The sequence below is a fragment of the Ips typographus genome, linkage group LG4 (assembly GCF_016097725.1).
Source record: "Ips typographus isolate SLU linkage group LG4, UJ_Ityp_2.0, whole genome shotgun sequence".
Classification (NCBI taxonomy): Eukaryota; Metazoa; Arthropoda; class Insecta; order Coleoptera; family Curculionidae; genus Ips; species Ips typographus.
In genome coordinates, this window is record NC_138425.1 from 1,432,906 (window position 1) to 1,460,891 (window position 27,986).

General features: G+C 38.3%; 2 protein-coding genes across 7 annotated transcripts; one reads left to right on the plus strand and one right to left on the minus strand.

Annotated features, from left to right (window-relative positions):
- Positions 1–125: 125 nt before the first annotated feature.
- Positions 126–26,215, minus strand: E(bx) (nucleosome-remodeling factor subunit NURF301 E(bx)). Of its 5 annotated transcripts, XM_081977629.1 has the most exons (20): positions 26,066–26,215; positions 24,684–25,474; positions 23,560–24,608; positions 22,043–22,325; positions 18,588–21,989; positions 16,586–16,851; positions 16,374–16,478; positions 15,923–16,225; positions 15,324–15,832; positions 14,994–15,251; positions 12,061–12,292; positions 11,755–11,975; positions 8,352–8,589; positions 7,688–7,988; positions 3,960–4,143; positions 3,696–3,899; positions 3,435–3,640; positions 1,194–1,389; positions 1,047–1,131; positions 126–987 (listed from the first exon to the last, which is right to left on the minus strand). In XM_081977629.1, exons 3-20 carry the CDS (start codon positions 24,578–24,580, stop codon positions 782–784), a joined length of 8,220 nt encoding a protein of 2,739 aa, XP_081833755.1. In that variant the 5' UTR covers positions 24,581–24,608; positions 24,684–25,474; positions 26,066–26,215; the 3' UTR covers positions 126–781. The 5 variants fall into 5 exon arrangements, with proteins under 5 accessions (XP_081833755.1, XP_081833757.1, XP_081833756.1 ...); XM_081977631.1 differs by having other exon boundaries at positions 16,586–16,818; positions 23,560–25,474; XM_081977630.1 differs by having other exon boundaries at positions 3,696–3,896; positions 23,560–25,474.
- AIMP2 (aaRS-interacting multifunctional protein 2) lies at positions 25,638–27,837 on the plus strand. Of its 2 annotated transcripts, none has more exons than XM_081977653.1 (4): positions 25,638–25,983; positions 26,288–26,455; positions 26,511–26,739; positions 27,440–27,837. In XM_081977653.1, the coding sequence occupies exons 1-4, from the start codon at positions 25,795–25,797 to the stop codon at positions 27,802–27,804; spliced, it is 951 nt and encodes a 316-aa protein (XP_081833779.1). In that variant the 5' UTR covers positions 25,638–25,794; the 3' UTR covers positions 27,805–27,837. The 2 variants fall into 2 exon arrangements, with proteins under 2 accessions (XP_081833779.1, XP_081833781.1); XM_081977655.1 differs by having other exon boundaries at positions 25,659–25,965.
- The last annotated feature ends 149 nt before the right edge of the window (positions 27,838–27,986 follow it).

Consider the following 27,986-nt stretch of genomic DNA (forward strand, 5'->3'; position numbering starts at 1 on the left):
AATGTTGGTGGGTGCGACTTTTTTGACATCCATTCACAGCACAATCTAATCGAGGTAAAATTGAGAGGAACGATTGCATATCTCTACTAAGATTTTCTACGAAGGAAAACTACAAATAAACAAAATCTCATATAAGTTTTTATTTGTCGATAAAACGATCCAAGATGTCTACCGACTAAATATAAAAATTTTAAAATATGTGCAAACGTAAAGGAAATCTCTTTGTCACAAAAAAAAAACACTGAAACGGATGTTTTGTTAAACTGTATCTACAATGGCACTAAACCTAATCAATAATAATTACATAAATATATAAATACTTTAAACAAAACGACTATTTCAATCACGAATGTTGCGCCTTCAAAGAGCCCACTAGACCTTAGAAATGTTTGAAGACACAATAATAGAATAGGCGATTCAATTTCATGAAAGGTAATAATAGAACTATGATAAAATATGCATCACTCGGAAAGACTAAAACTAACCATTTTCCATGGTTTGATTGAACACAATTACAAAGTTGAATCACCTAATTATTACCGCTATTAGAGAAAGTACTGTACAAAAAAATATATACGCGTATTTACAATAATATCCCTCCGTTTACGTATTTACATTTCACGTAAAAAATCACTTAAAACGTTCTTTCAAAAAAAAAAGCTGAGATCGTTTACACCGGCCTAATCAAACTAGTTTGTTAGAAGCACGAGCAAAATTATTTCGAGGCAAGATACACCGGTCAACCAAAACAACTAATATTCGTTATCTTGAATCTGGCTTATTACTTGACTCCTTCCGAAAGCTTATCTCTTAAACCTTTGATTTTGTTGACAAAGTACGCTTCGAGCGATTCGGCACATTTAAAAAACGGAGATTCTTTGGGATTGTAGTAGCGACAATTGTCGAAGATTTTCGTCATATCGCCGATGAATTCGCTCAACTTCCGGTAACGCTGATCGTTGATTTTTGATTCAATCATTTGAAGGTCTGCAAAAAGTTGTTTTATTGGAAACTACTAAAGTTAAATTAGAGGATCAACAAGTTACCCATCGGTTCCTTGATGACTTTGTAGTAATCTGGAGCCTCGTTGGGGTCGACTGGTTCCATAAAAGGCCACGCACTTTTGTGCATCTAACCGAACCAAATCAGTTCATAACTCTCTTAATCAACACACGCGCACAACAAAAACTTACCTGTATTTGCTTGATAAGTTTTTTCAAATTTTCAAAGTCTTTGTGCGACAAATCCTTCATGTTTACGTAGTTGACGGAGCTGTTCTTCTGACAGCGTGGACAAACGTACTCATCGATATTGTCTGCTTCGGATTGAAGAATTCCCACGCATCGGCCGTGGAACCAGTCTTGGCAACGATCGCAACAAATGTAGAATCTAAAAACCGGTATAAATGTAGTAGCTGTCGTACAGGGTGTTGGTTTGACAGTTTTGACGTTAATGACAGTTGTCACGTGATTGTAGAACACTGTTTAGTTAGACGTCACGTGATAATTGTCAAAATAACTGTCATAAATCTCAGAAACAAGTTTTATATCAAATGTTGCAAGAAAACGATTTTAAATACTGATTTTTGTTAACTTTTGAGTGTGGTGTGACAGTTTTGATGTGATTTCAGAAGACTATTTAGCTAGACTATGAAGCGACAATTGCGTTTGGAAAACTGTGTTAAAATGTAATTCCTGCAAATTCTAGTAAAATTTTGACAATTCTGACAATAGTGACAAACATCACGTGGTTTTTAGAGAATAATTTGGAGTAATAAAATGACTGTTTTAAGCGCATTTTTAAAATCCTTATCAAATTTCCTATTCAGTAAACTGAAAAAGTTTCACAACCAACATAATGGCAAACCATAAACAGTAAAATAGGGTTAGGGTTAGGGTGACGTAATACCAAATACATTCTAGTAATATACCACCATACTATTATCCTGTAATCTGCAAGTTAGAATTGAACCACAATATTGTAGGAAAATAGGGAACAAACGCAACTATTGGCAACACCGATGAAAAATATTGTTTTGACGTAATATAAAGTTTCATTTCATTGGTGGGCACCGTAGCACAGCACACTAGAATCAAAGGAAAACTGCGCAGGCGCTGTATCGATAATTCAATCAATCCACCGCCCTCTATACTAGAAAGCCTAAAATGTCACTTTTCGTTTTATACACAAACGTATGCAGATGCAGTAAAAAATATGGTTTTTTTAATCGTTTCGTGTAGTTGATTGCAAGTTGTGAGTGAAAAATCAAAAAAAGGTTCATTCCTGATCCAGATATGTATGGATAGAGCTTTTTTATACACAATCAAGTCCAGCCTAAACAAATTTGTCCTGGATAGTACAACACACAGCAAACTAGTTTAAACACTGTTCAATGTAAGAAAATCTGTAAATCCTTGAAACTACTAAGCTAAACTGGTAAATGGTTCTAATGTTATTACCAAGAACATTCATTCAAGATTATTTTTGTTGCTCTCACTATGAAGGAGGCTTTAAAATGAAACTCACATACCTGTGCATGTAACAAGTAACTAATAAGTTTACTGTACTAGAAAGCACTTGTACCTACCATTGAGTATATTGTTGGAGTAAAATCATTCCACTTCAAAGTGTTCCACCACTGTTGAGTTAGATCCGGTTTTTGTAAAGTAAAAAACTGACACGGTTGGGCTTTTTCCTGAATTGCTGTTACAATGTGGCTTGAAAAACTTATGAACGGCAGCAAACAAAAATAACTTACGCAAATAACCTCAAGCTTTGATTTTAAACCGAAAAAATTCATCTAATCCTAAAAAAACTCAATTTCCACAATACAAACAAACGCAAACTGTCATCACTATTTCGCCATATTGGAATTTTTGAGTATAGTAGGCGGTGCAATAAGCAGAACTGGTCATCTTGAGTGTTGCATTCATAATTTTGATTTTTTTTTTTTTGATTTTTAAATAAGCCGTTTCAAAAAGTTGTTATACCTTAATAGCCAAGCTAAAGACAACTTGAACTGCAAAATAACTCTAATTAATGCTAAAGTACCACAGAGAAATCCCTAAAATTAGCAAATAAATGAATGCAACACTTTACTTGACAACTGAAACTAGTAGGCGGTGATCAATCTCCAAATTCACAGCCTCCTAGAGTCCACCTTTTCAAAGAACGGCCGATATAGGATATTGTCTGTATATAACATATTTGGATTTTTCAGAGATATCAAAGAAACGCCCTCTACAGAAAAGACCGAAAAACTAAATCGAACATGTGCATCAGGGTATATTAAAAACCAAAAAATGATCTTTAAAATGGCGCAAAAAGTCTCTACAATCAGCCATTTATTGCAATATTCCATTTCTGTCAAAACGACCTTTTTCAACCATCCCCACCACTTTATATGAAGAAAAAAGCAAAAAACAAATACTTACTGTGATTCGTCGTAAGGTTGCTGACACAAACAGTAGAGCTTCTGAGTTTCGCGCGCTTGCTTGCATTCATCGCAAACAAATTCGGTCAACTTTTTACTACTCTCCTCCGTAATACCCACGCAGTCACCGTGGAACCAATTATTGCACAAATCGCAGCCAACGTAGAATTTCGTCTCGTCGTAAGGCGTTCGACAGATGCAGTAAACCTACGGTGAAAAAGTTCAGTCACATAAAACGAGAAAAATTAGAAAAGCAACGCACTTTTTCCTTCTTCAATTTCGAAGCGGAATTAGGGGAAGAATGGGCTTTGGATTTCCTGCCACGTCCCGCGCTCCCTTTTGTGAGGGGAATCGCGGGCGTAGGGGCGGTGGGCGCCGATTTCCGCTTGCTACTGCCCGTTCTCACCTCGTCCTGTTTAGTCCGCTCGATTTTCGTCCGAGCAGCTAACTCGTCGGCCACTTCCTTCTAAGAACATTTCACGATTAACAATAATCTGATCAGCACCAAGCGAGCGAAACTACAGACCTGGATTTCGTACTGTAACTCCTTCTCCAATAAAGCTCTTTTACGGAGAATGTCTTTTTTAAGGAGTTCCTTCTGTCGATACAACGTGACCATAACTTTGGCTTTGGCGTTCGATAAGCGGTCAACGTCTTTGCTTTTAACGCGCGCTTTAGGTGATAACAATTTGTCTTTTGACGGTTCAGGTCTAGGACAATACATAATATAATCAATCCTTTTTTTTTTACTCAAAATTTATTATAAAAATGTCTAAAATACAATAATTAAGGAAATTATAAAAAGATTTTTTGCGGTCGTGTGATGTTATTGTCTGTTCAGTGACTTCTGATTGTTGCGTCACAATTACCAGCTAAAAACGTATGTCGGTGATTAAATGTGATATTGATTGATTTTTAGAAAGTTTTTTCAGTATTATTTTACTTCCAAAATGGTTCTAGAGCAATCTGAGAATTTAAAACAAATCTTGGAAGATCTAAGGCACGATTGTCAGTAGTATTTAAAGGCCACTGGCATTTTTTTTAATGAATCTAGAAACTTTTGACTATTTAAATAATTCTTGGAAAGTTTAAGACACCTGTAGAGGTTTTGGGCACTTTGTAGAAGGTTCTCAATAGCACTTAGAGGGTTTGGTACATTCAAAAGGATTTTAGTGGCCCCTAACAATTTAAAATAACTCTTAGAAGATTGAAGCACTTGTAGAAGCTTCTGGCACATTTTGGAAGGTTGCGAATAGCATTTAGAGGTCTCTAGAACTTTCAAAATGGTCCTAGAGGCCTCTGGAAATTTAAAACACGTCTGGGAAGGTTTAAGACAGCCTCTGGCACCTTTTAGAAGGTTCTCAGTAGCAGTTAAAGGTTCTAGAGACCTCTGACAATTTAAAACAAGTCTGAAAAGCTTAAGATAATTAGAGAGGGCTCTGGAATTTTTTAAAAGTTTCTCAATTCCATTTAGAGGCCTATAGAACTTTCAAAGTGGCTCTAGAGGCCTCTGGCAATTTAAAACAGTTCTAAAAAAAGTTTAAGATAATTAGAGAGGGCTCTGAAATTTGTCAGAAAGTTTTCTGTACCTTTTAGAGGTCTTTGGTACATTCAAAACGATCTTAGAACCCTCTGACAGTTTAAACCTAATCTGGCAAGATTTAAGACATCTGAGGAAGCTTCTGACACTTTTTAGAGCACTTGGAAGTGTCAGGAAAGTCAGGAAAGCCTCTGGCAAATTTAAAACAACTCTGAGAAGGTTTAAGACACTTATAGAGCCTCTGGAACTTTTTAAAATGTCCCTAATAGCATTTATAGGCCTTTCGCAATTTAAAACAGTTCTGAGATAGTTTAACACAGTTTAGAGGGCTCTGGAACTTTTTTGACAAGGGTTTCAGTAGCACTTGGAGGTCTTTGGAACATTCAAAACGGTCTTAGAAACTTTTGACCATTTAAAACAAGTCTGGAAAGGTTTAAGACACATGTGGAAGTATCTGACACTTTTTAGAAGGTTGCCAGTAGCACTTGGAGGTCTCTGGAAGGTTCGAAATGGTCTTAGAGGCCTCTGACAATTTAAAAGAGTTATGGGATCGTTTAGACAGACTCTGACACTTTTCAGAAGGTTCTTAATAGCATTTTGAGACCTATAGAATTTTCAAAATGGTCCTAGAGGCCTCTGGCAATTAAAAACAGGTTTGAGATAGTTTAAGACAGTTGTAAAAGCCTCTGGCACATTCAAAATGGTTCTAGAGACCCGTAACAATTTAAAACAAGTCTGGGAAAGCTTAAAACAGTTGTAGAGGCCTCTGGGATTTTTTAAAAGTTTCTCAATGCCATTTAGAGGTCTAAAGAACTTTCAAAGTGATTCTAGAGGCCTCTGGCAATTTAAAACAGTTGTAAAAAAGTTTAAGATAATTAGAGAGGGCTCTGGAATTTTTCAGAAAGTTTTCTGTACCTTTTAGAGGTCTTTGGTACACTCAAAACGATCTTAGAACCCTCTGACAGTTTAAACCTACTCTGGCAAGATTTAAGACACATAAGGAAGCTTCTGACACTTTTTAGAGCATTTGGAAGTGTCAGGAAAGTTCGAAATGGCTCTAGAAGCCTCTGGAAATTTAAAACCACTCTGAGAAGGTTTAAGACACTTATAGAGGCCTCTGGAACTTTTTAAAATGTCCTTAATAGCATTTAGAGGCCTCTGGCAATTAAAAACAACTTTGAGATAGTTTAAGACAGTTGTAAAAGCCTCTGGCACCTTTTGAAAGTTTCTCAGTAGCACTTAGAGGTCTTTGGCACATTCAAAACGGTTCTAGAGACCCCTAACAATTTAAAACAAGTCTGGGAAAGCTTAAGACAGTTGTAGAGGCCTCTGAGATTTTTTAGAAGTTTCTCAATGCCATTTAGAGGTCTATAGAACTTTCAAAGTGATTCTAGAGGCCTCTGGCAATTTAAAACAGTTCTAAAAAAGTTTTAAGACAATTGTAGAGTGCTCTGGAATTTTTCAGAAAGTTTTCTGTCCCTTTTAGAGGTCTTTGGTACATTAAAAACGATCTTAGAACCCTCTGACAGTTTAAACCTACTCTGGCAAGATTTAAGACACATAAGGAAGCTTTTGAGACTTTTTAGAGCACTTGGAAGTGTCAGGAAAAGTCAGGAAAGCCTTTGGCAAATTTAAAACAACTTTGAGAAGGTTTAAGACAGAGGCCTCTGGGAGTTTTTAAAATGTCCCTAATAGCATTTATAGGCCTTTCGCAATTTAAAACAGTTCTGAGATAGTTTAACACAGTTTAGAGGGCTCTGGAACTTTTTACAAGGTTTCCAGTAGCATTTACAAGTCTTTGGCACATTCAAAACGGTCCTAGAAACTTTTGACAATTTAAAACCAGTCTGGAAAGGTTTAAGACGCATGTGGAAGTATCTGACACTTTTTAGAAGGTTGCCAGTAACACTTGGAGGTCTCTGGAAGGTTCGAAATGGTCTTAGAGGCCTCTGACAATTTAAAAGAGTTATGGGATCGTTTAGACAGACTCTGACACTTTTCAGAAGGTTCTTAATAGCATTTAGAGACCTACAGAAATTTCAAAATGGTCCTAGAGGCCTCTGGCAATTTAAAATAGTTCTAAACAAGTTTTAAGACAATTGTAGAGTGCTCTGGAACTTTTTACAAGGTTCTCAGTAGCACTTAGAAGCCTTTGGCACATTCCTAGACACTTCTGACAATTTAAAACTAGTCTGGGAAGGTTTAAAACACATGTGGAAGTATCTGACACTTTTTAGAAGGTTGCCAGTAGCACTTGGAGGTCTCTGGAAGGTTCGAAATGGCCTTAGAGGCCTCTGGAAATTAAAAACAGGTTTAAGATAGTTTAAGACAGTTGTAGAGGGCCCTGGAAGGTTCTAAATGACATTTACAGGCTTGTGGAACTTTAAAAGTGATCCCAGAGGTCTCTGACAATTTAAAACAATTCTGGGAAAGTTTAAGAAGGCTCTGGAGCTTTTTAGAACGTTCTTAGAAGTTTTTGACTTGTTTCGATCCTCGTCTCATAAAATGAGATAAAATATGTGACGCAACAGTCGCAAGTCACTGAACAGACACTATATTTGGTATGTAAATACAAAGATAAAAATAAATAATTAAATAGAGCCTAAACAATAGTACTAAAACTTTGAGTTTCTGTTAAATATTGTGGTTTTCAATGCAACATGGTTAAAATGATCATAAAAACTCTCAAACAGCATATTAAGACTAAAACTTACTGTGGGGAAACTTCAGTCTTACGAACTTCGTTGTTTTTGCTGGGGCGGGTGCGTTTTGGTTGATCCATTACCCAATCCGCGTCATCGTCATTTCTCGAAGTGCTTGCCGGTCGTTTTCTAGACGCGGCCGGGTACCGATTAGGGGTGGGAGCGAGAGGGGGCGCAACCGCCGGTTTTGGTACCGTTGGAGACGGGCACTCGGGTTCGTGTTTCATCTGACGTTCCTGGTACCGTTGCAATTGCAACAGTTTCTCTTCGATTTCCGGATTCAGGTTCTCTTGTTTCAGCGCATTTTTAATAGCTACAGGAGGAATGGATGTTAAAAAAAAGGACAAAACGCAAAAGTGAACATAAAATGGGGGGGACTAAACCCAAAGCAAAACGACCAAAAAATCAAAAAACTAAATAAACCGGAAGAAGTGCAAGGGTTTCACAAAAAGTCCACATCTCGTTAAAACAATTTATTTCCACAAAATTTCGGTACAAGTTATATACACAGCTTAAACATAAATAGCGAGTTTTTCGAAGAAAAACTCGACCCTTGCATTTCCTGCATACGTGCGACCCTATTTCGTGTAGTACCGAATGCAACCGACGTCGTTTTGCAATGGGTAAGTGCAATTAGGATTGTAAACGATAACTGATGGTTGATAAACAAACATACTTTGCTGTATATAGTCCGGCGTGACCACGAACTGCTTATTACCGTCACCCACCACCGTTTGAGTCTGTTCCAATTGAAGCTGTTGCTGTTGGGCGGCAGCTTGGTTAGTTTCCACTTTCGCCTTAACGGCTTGCAGTAACGCTTGCGTTTGCTGTCCGTTAGCCAAAACCTGACGGCTAACCGAGTTTGTTCCGTCCGGAGCCGGCTGAATTGATGCTAATTGAGGCTTTGCTGGACTCTGAAAGAGCCCATGTTATTTAATTCCAAAAAAGTGACAGAATAATTTAAGAAAATAATGATTTACAACTGTAGAGTATCTACAGAGTCTATCTCGTTTTAACTTATTCTGAAAGCTAAACTCTTAACTGGCCAACTACGTCACATCCACTTCAGCAGACTGACACTGATGTCACTTACGAAATTTGACGTCAGCAACCTAACTTAACATAAAACAAGCTTAATAGCCTTTAATGCTGTTTTAAGTTTTAGTTTAAGTAAAATAGGTCAGGTAAGGTTAGTTCAGACTGCTTTTAAGCTGTTTCGTGCCATTCAGGCTGTTTTATACAGGTGTGGTAAATCCAAAAGCGACCATAGGAAAACCGTGTAACGGACAGAGAAACGCCTGTCCCACAATTTTTTTTTATTTCATAACTACAAAGACGGATTGAAAATATTATACCCGTATTTTTTTGTTTTCAAAAATATTAAGTCTAAATAGATAAAAACTACATTAATCTCATGTTTAAAACGCCCGCCGCCGGTGACGTACTACACTATCAACCAATCAGCGACAAGAAGTGAAACAGTTGGCGTGCAACAGCCAATAAAATCGCCCAGAATTACGTACGTCACATGCGCGCCAGAACAGATCTTTTAAATTTAATGGACAAATTCAAACTAATGTAGGAACATTTACGACCATCATTTTTTCTTCAAGAATATGAAAAATTAGTTTTTTGATCCTATTCTTTCGATTCCAGTCATTAAAACAAAAATTTATGATATGTGGGATAGGCCCATTGCGTGCGCGGGACAAAGACAGAAAACGAAAAAAATATCAAGTAGGCCATATTTTCAGTGCGCTGTTGCCAAAATCCAGCACCGCCGACAAAATTAATTTTGTTCTTTGATTATTCTGAAGCGAGTTGTGTCAGGGATTACTCGAATGTACACTAACATAACACACTACTTTATTGTTGAATAGTCAACTTAATAAAATACCAATTAGAGTGACGGTTGTCGACGGTATTGAATTTTGGCAACAGCGCACTGAAAATATGGCCTACTTGATATTTTTTTTGTTTTCTGTCTTTGTCCCGCGCATGCAATTATCTACGTTTCTCTGTCCGTTACACATTTTTCCTTTGGTCGGTTTTGGATTTACTATACCTGTATGATTTCAGTCTGTTTTATGCTATTAGGTTAGGTTAAGATGTTTTAATTACACTTTAAGTAAGGTTTGCCTGTTTTTATGCTGCTTTTTGGTTAGGTTGGGCTGTTTTAATAGTACTTGAAAAGAAAAATGATAAAAAATTCTACAATATGAGCCAAAACTCGCCTCTCTAGCTCTTCATGTTACCGAAACTATTATTAAACGATCAAATCAAAATCCACGCAGAATTCTGGTGAAACTTTTCCCTATTTTCAATATGTTCAATTCAAAATTCGGTACAGTCAGGGAGAAAAGTGCTGCCAAAGTTTGAACTGGCAGAAACACAGTTTGAAAAGACAGTCAGCGACAAAATCGTCGGTTAAACTCACTTGGAGTGAGAAAATGACAATTTTAAGCACATTTTTGGAATCCTCATTAAATTTCCTATCCAATAGTCTAAAAAAACACTAAAAAATCGAGTATAGTCAATTAGAAAAACAGTGTCAAAGTTTGAACTGCCAGAAACACAGTTTGAAAGGACAGTCAGAGACAAAATCGCCTGTAAAACCCACTTCTAGTCAGAAAATGTTTGATTTAAGTACATTTTTGGAATCCTCATTAAATTTCCTATTCAATAGCCAAAAAAAAACAAAAAACATATCGGTACAGTCATGGTGAAAAATGGTGTCAAAGTTTGAATTGTTAGAAACACAGTTTGAAAGGACAGTCAAGGAGAAAATTGCCTGTAAAACCCATTTGTGGTATGAAAATGACAGTTTTAAGCACATTTTTGGAATCCTCATTAAATTTCCTATCCACTAACCTAAAAGAACACTACCAAATTGAATACAGTCAGAGAGAAAAACAGTGTCAAAGTTTGAACTAACAGAAACACAGTTTGAAAGGACAGTCAAGGACAAAATCGCCTGTAAAACCCACTTGTAGTGTGAAAATGACAGTTTTAAGCACATTTTTGGAATCCTTATTAAATTTCCTATCCAATAGCCTAAAAAAATATCACTAAATTCGGTACAGTCAGGGAGAAAAATGCTGCCAAAATTTGAAAACACAGTCAGCGACAAAATCGTCTGCTAAACTCACTTGTAGTGTGAAAATGACAGTTTTAAGCACATTTTTGGAATCCTCATTAAATTTCCTATCTACTAACCTAAAAGAACACTACCAAATTGAATACAGTCAGAGAGAAAAACAGTGTCAAAGTTTGAACTAACAGAAACACAGTTTGAAAGGACAGTCAAGGACAAAATCGCCTGTAAAACCCACTTGTAGTGTGAAAATGACAGTTTTAAGCACATTTTTGGAATCCTTATTAAATTTCCTATCCAATAGCCTAAAAAAATATCACTAAATTCGGTACAGTCGGGGAGAAAAATGCTGCCAAAGTTTGAAAACACAGTCAGCGACAAAATCGTCTGTTAAACTCACTTGGAGTGAGAAAATGACAGTTTTAAGCCCATTTTTGGAATCCTCATTAAATTTCCTATCTACTAACCTAAAAAAACACTACCAAATTGAGTACAGTCAGAGAGAAAAACAGTGTCAAAGTTTGAACTAACAGAAACACAGTTTGAAAGGACAGTCAAGGACAAAATCGCCTGTAAAACCCATTTGTCGTTTGTAACTTTTTTATTTGAATTCCAATCTATTTTGCTAAATTGCCATTAGAAAAAGGATAAAAAATACTACAAAGGGCCAAAACTCGCCTCTCTAGCTCTTCATGTTACCGAAATTATTATTAAACGATCAAATCAAAATCCACGGAGAATTCTGGTGAAACTTTTCCCTATTTTCAATATGTTGGCATAAATAAACTGCAAAATAAAACAAGAACCACTGTTCAGACGTTTCTTTGTCCACAGTTATGCAAAGTACGTGTGCATAAATCTCAGTACAGTGAATAATTTGTGATTGGTCAAAAAAAGCACAAACTTTGAACAGTGCTGCCATTTCCACAAATATTACAAAATTTTAAATAAAACACTAATCAGCTATGATAAAAAAAAAACTCACTTGAACTACTAGATTGGACTTGACAGTATTGGCAGCTAGAGTGACATGTTTGACAGGCGACTGGGCAGCCAATTGCTGTTTGAGTGGACTCTGCTGCACCGGCGCCAACGGCGGAGGATTGGTGGAGGTAGTTTCGCCTCCGCCGTCTGATTGGCTCGGCTGCACCGCCAAGTAAATCTTGGTCGGTCCTAACACGCCTTGCTTACCCGTCGAGGCTTGAGCTAGTAAGTAACCAAAAATTCTTAGAAACAAACACCCAAACAAACGAATCAAAAATGGCTTGTTAATAACATACAAACTAGTTACCTTTAAGTAGCTGCTGCTTAACTTGTTGTTGGACGGCCGCCAACTGTTGTGGACTAAAGTCCGACCCTTGCAAACCTTGCAGGACGATTCTGGGCCCTTGTTGAGTCTGAATCACTTGGGCGGTAACGCACTTAATCACCGTTCCGGGCGGTTGGCCGGCCAATAAGTGGTCCATGGTAGCTTTGTCGATTTGATTGTCGGCAAGGGCCGGTTTTTGTGGCGTTTGAACAGCCTACAAAATATTACCAAATGTTATAATGATTTCATTGCCACAAGTGTTTAGCAAACACACATCAACTGCGATAAATAAGAGGTAAACTGTAAATATTTTGGAATAAACAAACTGGTTTTGTAGTTGACCCTTCCCTGTCTGTAAAATAGTGTAAAAATACAATAGAAAAGAATTCCAACAAATGATAAACTTGACTGACTTTATTATGGATAAACATTTTTTAAATTCCTTCATGTTAAGTTTAACTTATTTAGAACATTAGATATAGAGAGAGAGAGAGCAGAGAAAATGACTGCTTTTTCCTGACAAATTACAATCACCACGTTTACACCGCGAGGACTAAATTGGTACAAGAATCTGGAATTTGGTACTTCTGTGTTTACACCAAAGTTTTCCATGTCTTTTTTAATCCAAAAGAAGGCAAATTATGATAAATGTTTTTGATAGAAAACAGCTGTTCTGAAACAGCAACTTGGTTGAGAGTGAATGACAGGGTTTCAATTATTTGGATATAACAAAAAAAGTGTTTTAACCACAGTGGTGTCAAGAAAAACAAAGTTCCACAAAAAGAGCATTTAAGAAACCTTCTCTTAATGGACACAAATCAATATAATCTTATTCCCCTTTTAATTACAGTACAACAGGATTTGAAGTAAAATACGCAGCTCAGAAAACTGGCAATTAATTTTAAATAAAAAATATAATAATCAAGACTGGATAGAAAAAGGTTTTGTTGGAAATTTGGTACTCCAACTAGTACTTAAGTGAAAGCTCACTCTTAAACTGCTGTTCATTTTGGTCACAGCAGTTAAGCTTGGTTCACATGAATCCGGAACAGGAATCCGGAACATCCCAACAAATGACAGTTTTAAGCACATTTTTGGAATCCTTATTAAGTTTCCTATCCAATAGCCTAAAAAAATATCACTAAATTCGGTACAGTCAGGGAGAAAAGTGCTGCCAAAGTTTGAAAACACAGTCAGCGACAAAATCGTCTGTTAAACTCACTTGGAGTGAGAAAATGACAGTTTTAAGCACATTTTTGGAATCCTCGTTAAATTTCCTATTCAGTTATTTGGAAAAACCGTATAAAATGTGATACAGTCTGGGAGAAAAGCAGTGTCAAGTTTTGAACTAAAAGAAACACAATTCAGAAAGACAGTCAGGGACAAAATCGCTGGTAAAACCCACTTCTAGTCAGAAAATGTTTGATTTAAGTACATTTTTGGAATCCTCATTAAATTTCCTATTCAATAGCCAAAAAAAACAAAAAACATATCGGTACAGTCATGGTGAAAAATGGTGTCAAAGTTTGAACTGCCAGAAACACAGTTTGAAAAGACAGTCAGCGACAAAATCGCCTGTAAAACCCACTTGGAATGAGAAAATGACAGTTTTAAGCACATCTTTGGAATCCTCATTAAATTTCTTATCCAATAACCTAAAAAAACACTAAAAAATCGAGTATAGTCAATTAGAAAAACAGTGCCAAAGTTTGAACTGCCAGAAACACAGTTTGAAAGGACAGTCAGAGACAAAATCGTCTGTAAAACCCACTTGGAATGAGAAAATGACAGTTTTAAGCACATTTTTGGAATCCTCGTTAAATTTCCTATTCAGTTACTTGGAAAAACCGTATAAAATGTGATACAGTCTGGGAGAAAAGCAGTGTCAAGTTTTGAACTAAAAGAAACACAATTCGGAAGAACAGTCAGGGACAAAATCGCTGGTAAAACCCAAGGATATTAAACAGTACAGGATTGCTCGATCGGCCGATTTTGTTTCCCGGCGGCGAATGAATTCTGACGTCACAGTGGGCCTTCGGGTGCACAATACGCTAAATATTCGCCCGAGATGCTATGTACGAGATCATGTTCGTGAATGATCGACTGCAATCGCGCATCGCGCAAAACAATCGCGCAAACGCGAGAGACCCATGGTGACGTAAAAATCGTCACCGGCCCGAGCCGATACCGGCAAGATTGCGCTTATGGGATTAAGCACTCCTGTACTGTTTACCGTCCTTGGGTAAAACCCACTTCTAGTCATAAAATGTTTGATTTAAGTACATTTTTGGAATCCTCATTAGATTTCCTATTCAATAGCCAAAAAAAACAAAAAACATATCGGTACAGTCATGGTGAAAAATGGTGTCAGAGTTTGAATTGTTAGAAACACAGTTTGAAAGGACAGTCAAGGACAAAATCGCCTGTAAAACCCATTTGTGGTGTGAAAATGACAGTTTTAAGCACATTTTTGGAATCCTCATTAAATTTCTTATCCAATAGTCTAAAAAAACACTAAAAAATCGAGTATAGTCAGTTAGAAAAACAGTATCAAAATTTGAATTGCTAGAAACACAGTTTGAAAGGACAGTAAAGGACAAAATCGCCTGTAAAACCCATTTGTGGTGTGAAAATGACAGTTTTAAGCACATTTTTGGAATCCTCATTAAATTTCCTATCCAATAGTCTAAAAAAACACAAAAAAATCGAGTATAGTCAGTTAGAAAAACAGTGACAAAATTTGAACTGCTAGAAACACAGTTTGAAAGGACAGTCCAGGACAAAATCGCCTGTAAAACCCACTTGTAGTGTGAAAATGACAGTTTTAAGCACATTTTTGGAATCCTCATTAAATTTCCTATCCAATAGTCTAAGAAAACACAAAAAAATCGAGTACAGTCAGTTAGATCACTTACCGGTTGTTGTGGCGTAACATTTTGGTTATTGGCCGGGGTCAAATTGCGATTGGTGGTAGTCTGCACGACCTGATTGGACGTTTGAAGAGGAGTCGGAGTGAGATTACCGGGAGTGAGTTGCGCGATAACTTGCGCTTGGTTATTTCCCGTAGGTCTTATCAACACTTGTTGCCCGTTCACCGTGGCCACTTGCACCTTACCGGTAGCTAATTGTTGAGCTAAATTCGGGTTGTTGACCACAATTTGATTGGTGATAACCTGGAAAAATTTTAAAAGAAATGTCATGTCCACACAAAGCAGCTTGACTTCCTGTCAAAATTGACTACTAACCTGTTGTCCACCCTGAGTGGAAATCACTTGATTAGTCCCTACAACCACCTGCTGTTGTACGACTTGCTGTCCGGTGGTGACGACGGTGCCACTTTGCGCGATCTTCTGCAACACTTGTCCGCTCGGTTGTTTGATTAGTTGCGTTTTTGGCGTGACGATCGCCTGGCCCAGCACCGCTTGCTGCTGTTGCGGCTGCAGCACCTTTTGGACGGACCCGATCGGCTTCAGCTGCGCCAGTTTACCTGCGGGAGTAGAAGCGGACACGGCCGGTTTAATGATTTGTTGTTTAGCGGGCGCGCTGGGCGCGGTCGGTTTGGTGGGCGTAGCAGCCACTTGGGTGGTGGTGAGAACCTGCAGTTTGCCGTCGGGAAATTGCACCAGCTGTTGCCCGGGCATTAGCCCTTTGACCGTTAATCTGCCGTCGGGCGCGCGCATTATTTGAACGCGCTGCGGATCCTTGGCAGGTGTCGAAATTGGTGTGGTTGTGCTGACCGGTGCTGGTGTAGATACTGCGTAAAGCAAAGTCATGTAGGTGTCGCTTTTGTTGTTTAGGAGTGTCACGTGGAGTTACGTAAAATTATAAAAAAAACAAAACTTACCTTGTTGCTGGATAATTTGTTGTTTAATTGGAGTTACAACTTGTTGCACATTGGAGCCGGTCGTTTGCAGTTTAATTAAACTTTGTTGCGTGTTCGTCACTGGTTTGGTCACAATACCGGACGTGGGAGTGCCGGTCACAACTCTTGTGGTACCGTCCGGCCCTTTGGTCATCAAGATTCTCCTTCCCGCGATTTTGTTGCTGCTGGTTAGGAGGGAGGTAAGCGTGTTCTTCCCGCTGACTATAGGCTGCGTGGGCACCACCACGTTCTTCACAATTTTTACCGTTCCATCTGCCGATGTTACTACAAGCGAAGGAAAAATGTCAATTTGTTGTTATTCAAGAGACGACCAGTGAAAAAGCCCAAATTAATTGAACGAGACGTGGAAGATTAATATTCGTAAAACATGCAAAAGTAAAGATCCATATTCAACCAACAAAACAAACCCTACCTTTCGGTTGAATTGGTTTTAATGAAGTATTAGTAGAACTAGTTGTAGTAGTTGCTTTTTCCACACTAGTAGTTGACGTACTAGAAGTGGAAGCAGTAGCGGTAGCTTTCAAAAAGAAATACCCTATTACTTGACACTGAATACAACAACCTCATCTCATAACCGTTCCTGATTTTTTAATTACAAAACCCCACAACAACCAGGAAACTTACTGTGGGCAGTGGTGGTTCCGGCCAAGTCTATCGGATTCTTCACGTTCAAATTCTTCACCTCCAAAGCGCGTTTCTGCTGGTGCGCGGCTCGTTGCATGCGCAACTGTTGCTCCATCTTCTCCTTGATCTCTTCGGGGGACGCTTTGTGGGTCACGGCCACTTTGCTCGGTTCCAAAGCGTCCACGGAGGCCTGAATGGACGGACGGGGCGGCGGCAGGTTCCCCGTTCGGCTCCTAGTGACAACTTGCTGATTAACCTTTTCGATCCTGTTAGGTACACACAAAGCAAGCTGTTAACGGGAGTGGAAATTTCAAACTCAAGTTTTATGTGTGGCATGCCGAGTTAAGTTAAATATAAATCAAGAATTCATTTTTTTCATTTGTTGAAACACCTCACAAAATATTTCGGACACTCTGTATACGGGTATAGAAATTTTAACATAGGAACCCTGTGGTAAGAAGAGAGAAACCATTAGAAAGCAATGAGCTAGACAAGGATGACGAGACATTTCGTAAGTGTCAGTCAGAAGGATCGTTTCAACTACATCACATCGGCTTCGGCAGACTGACACATGTCACTTGCAAAACTTGTCGCCATCTTTGTTTAACTCGTTGATTCCTAACGGTTCATCTCTTTTTAACACTTATTCTATACCTGTTTAGAACATATTTTAGGGCACTGCGGTTTCCTGCATAAAAGACTAATTTTCCCAAAAAATTTCCGATAATTTTGCGACAAAATTGAAAATTCTGAATATTCCAAAAAAAATCGATTTGTAATGTACTTTTTAATCATTAAATTTAGATGTCTTAAGTTATCTCATTACAATGCATGACAAGTTTTTGACAGCTATTCTCCCTATCCAAGAAATCTTTCATTTCAATGAATTTTGAATGAAACCCATTGAATTAAGGACAGTCAGGGACAAAATCGCCTGTAAAACCCACTTGTAGTATGAAAATAACAGTTTTAAGCACATTTTTGACATCCTTATTAAATTTCCTATCCAATAGCCTAAAAAAATATCACTAAGTTCGGTACAGTCAGGGAGAAAAATGCTGCCAAAGTTTGAAAACACAGTGAGCGACAAAATCGTCTGTTAAACTCACTTGGAGTGAGAAAATGACAGTTTTAAGCACATTTTTGGAATCCTCATTAAATTTCCTATCTACTACTCTAAAAAAAACACTACCAAATTGAGTACAGTCAGAGAGAAAAACAGTGTCAAAGTTTGAACTAACAGAAACACAGTTTGAAAGGACAGTCAAGGACAAAATCGCCTGTAAAACCCATTTGTGGTGTGGAAATGACAGTTTTAAGCACATTTTTGGAATCCTCATTAATTTTCCTATTCAATAACCTAAAAAAACATTACAAAATTTGATAAAGTCAGGAAGAAAAACAGTGTCAAAGTTTGAACTAATAGAAACACAGTTTGAAAGGACAGTATCGCCTGTAAAACCCACTTGTAGTGTGAAAATCACAGTTTTAAGCACATTTTTGGAATCCTCAATAAATTTCCTATCCAATAACCTAAAAAAAACATTACAAAATTTGATACAGTCAGGAAGAAAAGCGGTGTCAAAATTTGAACCTCCAGAAACACAGTATTCGTAATTTACCAGTAATTAATAGGTAATTTACCGGTCAGATTTTCCTGGTAAAGTAAAATATTTACTTTACTGGTAAATTACCCATACAAACTTTATAATAAAGGAGAAATGCCATTGCAATTTAATATTCTTGTCAGTTCAACTATGACGAACGTAATGTAACTGATCAGGGTGCGTATTCTTGAAACAAGGGAAGGGAGTTATCAAGAGAAAGACCTGTAGAATGTGACAAGGACCCGTTATTGTCAGCTTCTTCTGTCACATTCTATCAACACTGAGATTTCCGTTCCCTACTTTCAAGAATAGGCCTTCAACTGTCTGCAATAGTCCTCTCTCTCTTTACCTCTTCAGTATTTTACATGGTTAACACTAATATAATCAATACTTACTTTTCTCCATACTGCTTGATTTCCCACAATTCCAACTTGTCTTCATCTACCCATTCTTCGGTGACTTGAGGATCCATAGACTGAGGCGACTCTGGACGTTTTCGTTTCCTTAGACCGCTTCGAATCGAAGTGACTTCGCGTACAGTTTTCGGCAACTCCAAAGGAATCACCACTTTCCTCCTCAAGTATTGGGTTTTCTCCAAAAATTGTCCCACGTGACGGTGCTTGAGCAGTTCCAACGAGAGGATTTCGGTTTCGGTGGTGATTTGATGTTTGCCTTCCGTGTTGGGTGGTTTGGCCTGCATGTCGTCCCATCTCAGCGTAGCCCAGAGTATTCGCAGTTGTAGGGCGGCTGCAGCTAACGATTTCAAATTGACGGTGCGATACACCCAGCAGGTTTTGAAAAAAGGCCTGGCGCACGGATACGGCCATACCGAGTTGTTTTGTTTAGCCAGAATGTTGTAGCCGGGGATTTGAATTCTGCCGGCGTTTCTGGCTAATTTTCTTGCATCGTGTTTGGGAAGAACTAGTATGGAATGAACGCCTCGTCTGGCTTGAAAAGTCGAGCAAGCTGGATACTTGACGACTTGCCGCTTTTTCCTCCTCAAGTCCACTTGATTGGTTAACTTTTTAAGGAATATTTTGCCTTCAGTTGAGGTGGTCGAGTACACTCTTTCGCTACCGTCTTCAGCGCGTTCAGTTTTTACTACTCGTTCTTCGCGCTTCAATCCAACTTTATAACCGCAAAAACGTCGATTCTGTTGAGCTGTATAAGTTGCTGTTTTGGAGGTTTGAACGCTCTTTCCAGCACCATTGGCAGACTGAGTGATCATCGAGTTTGATGTACTTTGCGTGGCTGTCATGGTCTTAATACGACCATCGGATGATCTGGTTGTGGTGACTGAAGTAGTTGTCGTGGTAGTAATTTTGGTTATATCAGATTTGGAACCCAAAATCATTTCTTTTATCGCTTCTGGAGTTAAATTGTTCATGTCCACTTCGGCATTTTCGTCTTCTTCTTCCTTAAACTTCTTGATCGGGGAGGCAGTGCAGGTAACATCAATATCCATGGGTTCGTCTTTTAATTCTGAGTCACGATCGATTATCCGTTCCTCTTCTTTAACTTCCTCTTTTACTTCAGCCTTAACATCCTCCTTACTGACTTTTTTCTTCTCGCTTTCCTTAACAGGAACATAGACGTTCTGTTTGGACTCATCTTCGGCGCTTTCTGCAGTTAATACTGCATTGACCAAGTCTTTACACATGGTGGCGTTGTTGTTTTTCTTTTCTTCTTCAACTCCTCCAGAAACACTGGGTTGCATAGGGATAGTCTGGGACTTTAAAGTGAGTTCCAAGATTGAAGGTTTCTTTCCAGGGTTTGTCAAACTGGTTTTTAAAGGGCTGTTAGACGCGGCATTAGCTTTCCTGAGCAGAGTTAATAAATCCCTGCGAATTTTAACTCTCTGCATGCAAATGGGTGAGTAACAGTTGTTTTCCAATTGTTGGTTGCTTCCAGAATTGCACCCTTTTGAATAGCATTGGTAATCTTTAGCCACTTTAGACACAGTTGAGTATTGAGTTCTAAGAGTGTTAATTCTTTTGGCTATACTGTTGATAATCTCGCGATTAACCACGCTGGAGTTTGATACCGCTACTTTGCCTGACAGCATGCTGTTTAATTGTTTTTCAATTCCTTCTTGCGGTTCTTCTTCTTCAACCTCCACGTGGGGTTCCTCTTTAAGGGGCTGAGTTCCAGTTTTACTTTGAGCAATTTTTCGTTCTTCCAAGATTTTTAATTGGAGACGTCTAGCTAGTAACTCATCTAGGACACCTTTTTTAGCCACTCTTGGGTATAGCAACCGACCTGGAGTGGTTAGGGCTTTCGACACGTCAATTTCCTCAAATTCACTTATGAGAGGTATAATTTCAATGTTTTTCAGTACGTCCGGAAATGTTTCTTCAATTTTCTTGTCAGTCTCGCTGACTTCCTTGTTTTCCTCACTGGCGGGAGTGTCCCCATTCACTTTGTTCATTAAAAACCTGTACATGTTGGGACTTAGGGAGACGATTTTCTTCTGGCCACTTTTATCCTTGATTTGGAGCATAAATCTTTGAGGATCGCCAAATAAGCCCAACTTTGTTGAATCGACGTGTTTAAAGTTTCTGGGTATCCTAATCCACAACCAACCCCACCTGCCGTGAATTCTGTACTCCTCACCTTTCTGTTTCCATAACTGATGCTTGAATCCCATTGTGTACTTGACGTAACTGCTGATGATAAGACGGTTGCGTTCCTCTTCCTCTTCGCGTTCCTTTTTTTCGCGTTTTTCAATCTTTTTGCGTTCTTCGCGCTCTTGAGCGGTCAGTCTGGCTAGTTTGGTGTGTCCTAACTGATCGTGCCAAACATTAGCGAAGCAACAAGGCTTAATGCAGGCTTGCAACACTATTAGAGCTTTTGCAAAGTCTCTGGGAGCTTGGCAACTGCCTACAACATTCAACCAATGTTTGCGCACTAGCGACCAATTTGGATGCATAAAAGGTGAGGGAATTACTTGTTCCAGTTGCAAAATTGTGTGTCGTAGTGTGTTTATCATTAGGACTTTGGAGCCGTTAGTGCCGCCGATCCACTTAAATTCCGAGGCGGGAGTTAGGGAGAATTTGTGTGATAAGTGGCGTTTTTTGTCCCTTTCTTCGTTTCTTTGTGGTTTGTTGAGGGCTATTATATTAGTGGTGAACTGGTTTATGTAGCTTTTAAACGTGTTTTCCATTCCTAACTTGAAAAGGTAGGTTCCGTTTGCTATTTGATTTGAACGTAACCTAGTCACTCTAGAATCGTCCTTTTCGTCTGTGAAATTTGATGATTTTCTCTTTAACTCATCCAGGGAATAGGATTTTGGTACTAGAGATCCGGTTTTTGATCTTGTAGTAACATTGTCTTTATTTTTGTCGTCATCATGCTCAATGTTTTCTTTTTCTGTTTGTGTAGTGGTTGTTCCTGTGACTGTAGTAGTGGTGTTTCCTGTAGTAACGGTTCCACTAGTTGTGGTCACTGTTTCAGTATGGACTACAGTAGGGATTTCAGTGGTTTCCTCATGCATTTTAGCCACCATGTCCTCGGCGTTTTGTCGCTCTTTCTCTTTCTTTTCACCTGCCAGTTGCTCTTCTTTCTCTTTAATGGCCCGGAGAATAGCAGCCTGATCGGCGTCAAAGTAGGTTTTCTTATTGCCTTTCAACTGATTGGTTAATTTTTCAGTTAACTCCATTTGTCTAACAATCTCATCTTTGTACTCTTCCAGTTCTCTAGACAGCTGACTTTCCATATCATCTTTATCTAGGGTTTTAAGCATTTCCTCCAATTGGAAAGCTGTGGAGTAGTACCATACTTCTCCATTCTGAGCTTCACTGTAAAAGAACACGAAATAGTTTGGAGAAAGCATTCAGATATTACTACTTACACCAATATCCTTCGGCACAGAAAGTAATATTTTCTCCCATGCCTGTCGTAGCCTAAAGGATCTTGTCGCGACAGCTGGCCTTGCTTTTCCACGTCCAAAACGCAATCTACCACTCCGGAAACTTTGTGAGAACGACAAATGCCGCATTGCCAGTCTTCTTCAGGTACGTTTACTAAGGGGGGATCCACGCATTCCAAGTGGTAAACGGCGGGGCACGTTTCGCAACAAAGGAGATCGCCAAGTTTATGGCAGACTCTGCAGTGGTCATCATAATGCATAGGCACTAAAAAAAAATTCTGTTAGAATTGTCATCAATTTACAAATTTGAACTGACTAAATAATTTTTAAATGCTCCTAAAGTATAAAAAAATGTAATTACACTCTAAAAAGCTTACAAAACAGCCTAGAATACTGTATGCTTCCAGAGCAGTTTAACAGCTGCCAAAAACTTTCTAGAACCCTCTACAAGATTTGAAATCCCTTAAAAGTGGTCCAGACACTTTCCAAATGCTCCTAGAGTAGTCCTAGAAGATTTCAAAACACTACAGAAATTCAAAAATGCTTCTAAAGCAATCAAAAGCGTTCAGAACAGTCTAGAAGCTCTCAAAGCGTTTCAAGACAGTCCAAGAATTTCTGTATGCTTTTAGAGCAGTTTAAAAGCTTCCAAAAGTATCTATAATTGACTACAAGGTTTCAAATGCCTTAAAAGCAGTCAGGAACTTTCAATGTTCCTAAAGTAATCTAAGAAGAGTTCAAAACACTACAGAAACTCCGAAATGCTTCTAAAGCAGTTGGAAGCTTTTTAAAACAATCTAGAAGCTTGCAACAGATTTTAGAACTATCTGAAGGTCCCAAAAGATATCAAAACAATCCAAATGTCTCCAAAGCATTCCAGAACCTTTAATATGCTCTTTAAACTGTCAGGTTTTTGTTACTAAACTTTTTTACAGGTTTTTATTGTTTTTGAAGAAAATAATTTTGCTTTTTTTCACTATTTTAGTGCTTTTTAATCTCGACTAGTAGTCAATGAAATAAAGCTAAATGAATCAGGGGTAATTATTCATTATACCACAAACAGCTTTCCCAAAAGTCTTATAAAACCAGTCTCATTGAAATTAGAACAAATCAATCATAAACAATAAATTGACAAATATGAAATGTGATGAGTGTTACAGCTTAAGGGCTTATTATGGTTTTTAATTCAATCCACCAAAAGCAGTAGATTGCAACTTGTAAAAACTATAATAAAAGCTAAAACACAGAGTGATCACCTGAAAAACTTCTTAATTACAGAAATGCTGTAAAATCACATGATAACTAAAAAAAAAACAATAATAACTAAATAAACTTGTAAACCGCATACTTACACTAGAAAATTAAAGGAATAGGTTGACACATAACAATTTAATGGATATTTTGGATTTTTAATGCAATTGACCCACAAGTTTAATAATAAACAAACAATCATACTTTTATGAGTCACTAAAATGCCAACAAAGAACAATACAAAAACTTACCTTCACTTAACAAGTCTTCCCTCACTGGATTTGTGATTAAAAATTGATCAGTAAGAAACTGAAGCACTTTAATTCTATGTTCTAAACTGGTAAAAGGATAGTCTGTTGAGCTTAAGATGCTCAAAACGTTTTGGTCAAAAGCCTTATCACTCTCCACATACGACCTGAGCACTTCTGGATAAGTAATGTTGTCAATTAAATACAAGGAAATATTTACACTGTCCTTCTGGTCTAATGGGCCGAAATGGGTTTGTTGAGAGTCCTCCTCTCTAAACAAAGCCTTTAACAGCATTATGTGAATCTCTGACAGTAAACTGCTTTGGTCTTCGCAGGTTAGGGCTGCACAGAAATCCTCAAATCTAAATGGAGACAATCTGACTAAGTTCCTAAAGTGCCTGAGCACTTCATATATACTGAGGGTTTCCATGATGTGTTCGTTGGGAACAAGAAGGTCTTCTGATGATTTTGGTAATTCTAGCAAGGGGATGTCTCTGTTTTGCAACCAGAGTGGTTCAGGTGTGGGGGCTCTGTTTAGTTGCATGTTACCTTTTCTAGGGGTGCCACTAAGAGTACTATAGCTACTTAAAGAAAAATCACTGTCACTGCTATGTCCTGGCACTGATTCAACATCACTTTCGCTCATAACTTCATCTTCCACCTCACTTTTATCACTATCATCATCCCCAAAGTCCGAGCCGTAGTGATACTCTGAATCATGGTAATCATACCCAGTGTTATAGCCCCTTCTTTGGTAAGCTGATCCAGTAAAACCACCTTTTCGACCAGCTCTGCTGTGTCCATCTTTGCCCCTAATTCTGGTGCTGCTACGACGCGATTCACTTTCGTGGGGCGACGACCCCCTTGAGGCTGATGGGGTGCTTGACTGGGAATCTCCATCCTTTTTCTGATAATTCAACAAGTATTTGGGTTTTTTGAGCAGATGATACTGAAACTTTTTAGTCCTTTCTGATACCTGCACCTTAGGGGGGCGTCCCCTCTTTTTTGCACCTCTTGTTGACATCACGCTTTTAAACTGTCATAGGATGGTCCTAATCCACGTGGGATATTACAAAAACAAACTTGTGTACAAATACGAATGTCAAAAGTTTAGTAAAATTGCTCACTGTTGTCGTTCGGCTCTTTCGCCATACTAATCGAATACGTCACGTGACAACAATGGGATTTCGTGCATTTTACCTGTTCGTTTATCGAAATTTCTCATTTAACTGATGCTAAAACCCGATCAACTGCCCAATCCACTGCGTTTAGGCCTTAAAAAATAGGATTTGGCCCGATATTGCACCTACACAAAAACTGACGCGTACCCAAAGCGAAAAAGACCACTCGTAAACGATGGCATCCTCGTCTCTCATTGGTCGGCCGGGAACGCCGCCATGACAACTTGCAACAAATTTTTCAAAATTTTGCAACCCTTGCAGATTTCCGAACAATAACGCAAAATTCACCCTCGCACATACACGATCGCGATTAAATTTGCAAAATTACGACAAAAATTACGATGCAAACGGTACAACTCCTCGAGAGGCGAGACGTTTGCTATACAAGCCCAATGACAAATGTGCAGTATTGATAGATGTCGTTAGTGTCGGAATCCAATAATCGGGAAAATTATTCTTAAAAATCGGAAAAAATGAGAAAAATATGCATGCATATTATTTGGTTAGGGTTTTAATTGCAATTATTTCCCAGTCACATAATTTTTTAGCTAAAATATCGCTGCATTATGTAACATTTCCGGCACAGCAGCGCCACCGGAAAGAGAGACAGAAGATAAAACAATGTGGCAAACTGGGCGGGAGACAGAGAGCAAGCTGCAAAGCAGCAACCGACTAGGCAATATGGCGTCCACAGCTAGAAGTACCTCACATAGGCGACTCGTCATTATACTCAACTACTAAAATTAAATTTGTTAAATTTTATTCTGTGGCTGTAAGAAATTAAAGTTCAAGCGGTGGACAATGTTAACTTTCACACATCAACACAAAAGATTCAAAATTTAATGGAGTGTTGTGAAGAAATTGAGTGGTGTAATAAGAAATTATTATTTAACGGACGCCAATGGAAGCTTGTGAAAACTTGAAAACGTTGAACAGAAAATGGCGGTGATTGTTCCAAAGAGAAGGGGGAGGGGTGTAGAATTGTTGATGGTGACAGTGACAGAAAAATTGAAAAACCTCGAAAATATAGCGAAAATATAGACTGAACGATAAAAAAATGCCTTCTTCGATAAAAATGTACCACCTAAAACCGGTGGTAGTTCGCGATTTTGTGGTAAAAACCCCAAAGTGTATGTATAAATTGGCCAACATCCACAGCCCGAAAAAAGTGGATAGTCTGGAGAACCACGTTACACCACCGAACCGAAATTTGGATATTTTCGACCAGGTTAAACAGTTTTTAAAGGTTTTTCATCATTTATCTACTTATTGCACGTTTTGGACTCGTTTCAAGCTGTTTGCGGTATTTAAAAGGGCCGTAAACTTACCATATTTGCAGGAAATCGCTGGCGAGCCACGGCACTATTATCAATTTTTGTGGAGGACTGTCAAATAAAACTGCAACAGCTTGAAATGGAATAGTCAAAATGACGGCACAGCCAATTATTGTATAACGTTTTCATACTTTTGTTTTGTGTTCTCCCATTTGAATTTTTTGCAAAACCTAAAATTGTAGGTGAGAAATTTATTACAAAATTTCAAAACCTTAGCACTGCCAGGGGTTACCAGGAATGGCAGACCTAGAAGCTAGACAAACCAACATATTAGCACAACTGGCCCAGTTAAAACAGCAAATTTCCAGCCTGAAACAAGACTTGAGCCTGCAAAATGACCGAGAAAACAAAAAATCACCTAAAAAAGTTGTCAAGAAAACTACAGTAAGTTAAATGCTAAATTAACAAAAGATGGTTTTATTTATGCTAGTTTTTGCAGGTTTTACCAGACAGTCTAGTTATCACAGTCAATCCATTAAACCCTCCATACTCGTTAGAATTGCTGCAAAAACTGTTGGGGGATACTGTTGGTTTGACAGTTACTTCTTACCTGCATTCTTCAGTGGGAAAACTTTCAAAAGAAGCCGATCAGTTGAGGGAGTCTTTAGGTAGTTTTGAACCTTCAGGCGGGGTTCCAGTAGTCGATTTAAGGCTAATTTGGAAAAACAGTAAGTGTGAAGTTTTTCAGTAGTTTGAAATTCAGATTTACTGTTTGGAGTTTGTGATTGGTCAGGAAAAAGCTGGTCAGGTGACAGCTGCTTTTTTTGACCAATCACAATCTACCCACTGTGTTGTTATTTATGCAAATAGTGTACATGTGGTGGTATTACTATAAATGTGTCATTTCAGTCAGTATTTTAGAAATCTGGGGGATTAAGGTACCAGATACTGTATTTTTTCCATAAACAAACCTTACTTTATGGAAACTGTAATTATTACCATCAAAAATTATAGAATGCCAGTTAAAATGCAATGAAAACAAATTTCAGTTAGTATTTTCGAAATTTGGGAATTACGGACTTGAAAGTAGCTGTGTAGCCAGTAAATTCAGGGAGGTACAGAATTTTTTCCATAACTAAACTCAAACTGTGATAAATCCTTTTGAAAATTATGGAAAGTCAGAAATGCAATAAAACACTATTTTAGTCAGTATTTTCGTCCAGTATCTTGTATAGTTTTCAAAATATACGCTCTAGAAAGTCGCATGGCGTCTGTCACATTCAAGAGCGGATATCTCAAAAACTATAAAAGATATCAAAAAACTTGATTGAGTCAAACTTGTAGCAAATTTAGTTGGCTTGAATTTTGTATAGAGTGGTCATATCGGTAAAAGATACCATTTCCAAGATAAAAACTTTTTTTTTTCAGTTAGCTCAAATGCTGAACTCCTACTGACAAATAGTCAAGTTGCTGGAGAGGTGAACGTGCTCAGGTATCTGTCGCGCTCAATCAACTCCCAATTGAGCTACGACTGCGATCCGGACAGTCTCGAAGTGGATTCGCTTCTGGATCAGTGCTATTTACTGTCCCGGGCCAAATCCAAAACCGAAAGAGCTGGAATTTTGCAAGCGCTCAGCAAAACTGTGAACAAATCGTCTTGGTTAGCCGCCAGAGAACAGCCCAGCGTTGCGGACCTGGCCGCTTACTCTGTCATCAGGCAACGCGAAGTTTCTAACGAACTGAGCGCTAATTTAACGAAATGGTACCAGAAATGTGCTAGTTTAGTTAAATAAACAGAAACTTTGATTAAATTGTTAAACGATAAATGAGTGTTTTTGTTACTCAAAGAGCGCACTCCTTGAATTTACTTTTTTTTAAACGCACCCTGTATACAGGTGTGGTAAATCCAAAACCGACCATAGGAAAACCGTGTAACTGACAGAGAAACGTACACTATTGCATGCGCGGGACTAAG

Excerpts from the sequence above, each read along its gene's own strand:
- AIMP2 (XM_081977653.1), top strand. The coding sequence starts at position 25,795 with ATGCCTTCTTCGATAAAAATGTACCACCTAAAACCGGTGGTAGTTCGC. Across the intron at positions 25,984-26,287 it reads AGGTTAAACAGTTTTTAAAG|CACTGCCAGGGGTTACCAGG; the intron begins GTTTTTCATCAT and ends TCAAAACCTTAG. Across the intron at positions 26,740-27,439 it reads AAGGCTAATTTGGAAAAACA|TTAGCTCAAATGCTGAACTC; the intron begins GTAAGTGTGAAG and ends TTTTTTTTTCAG.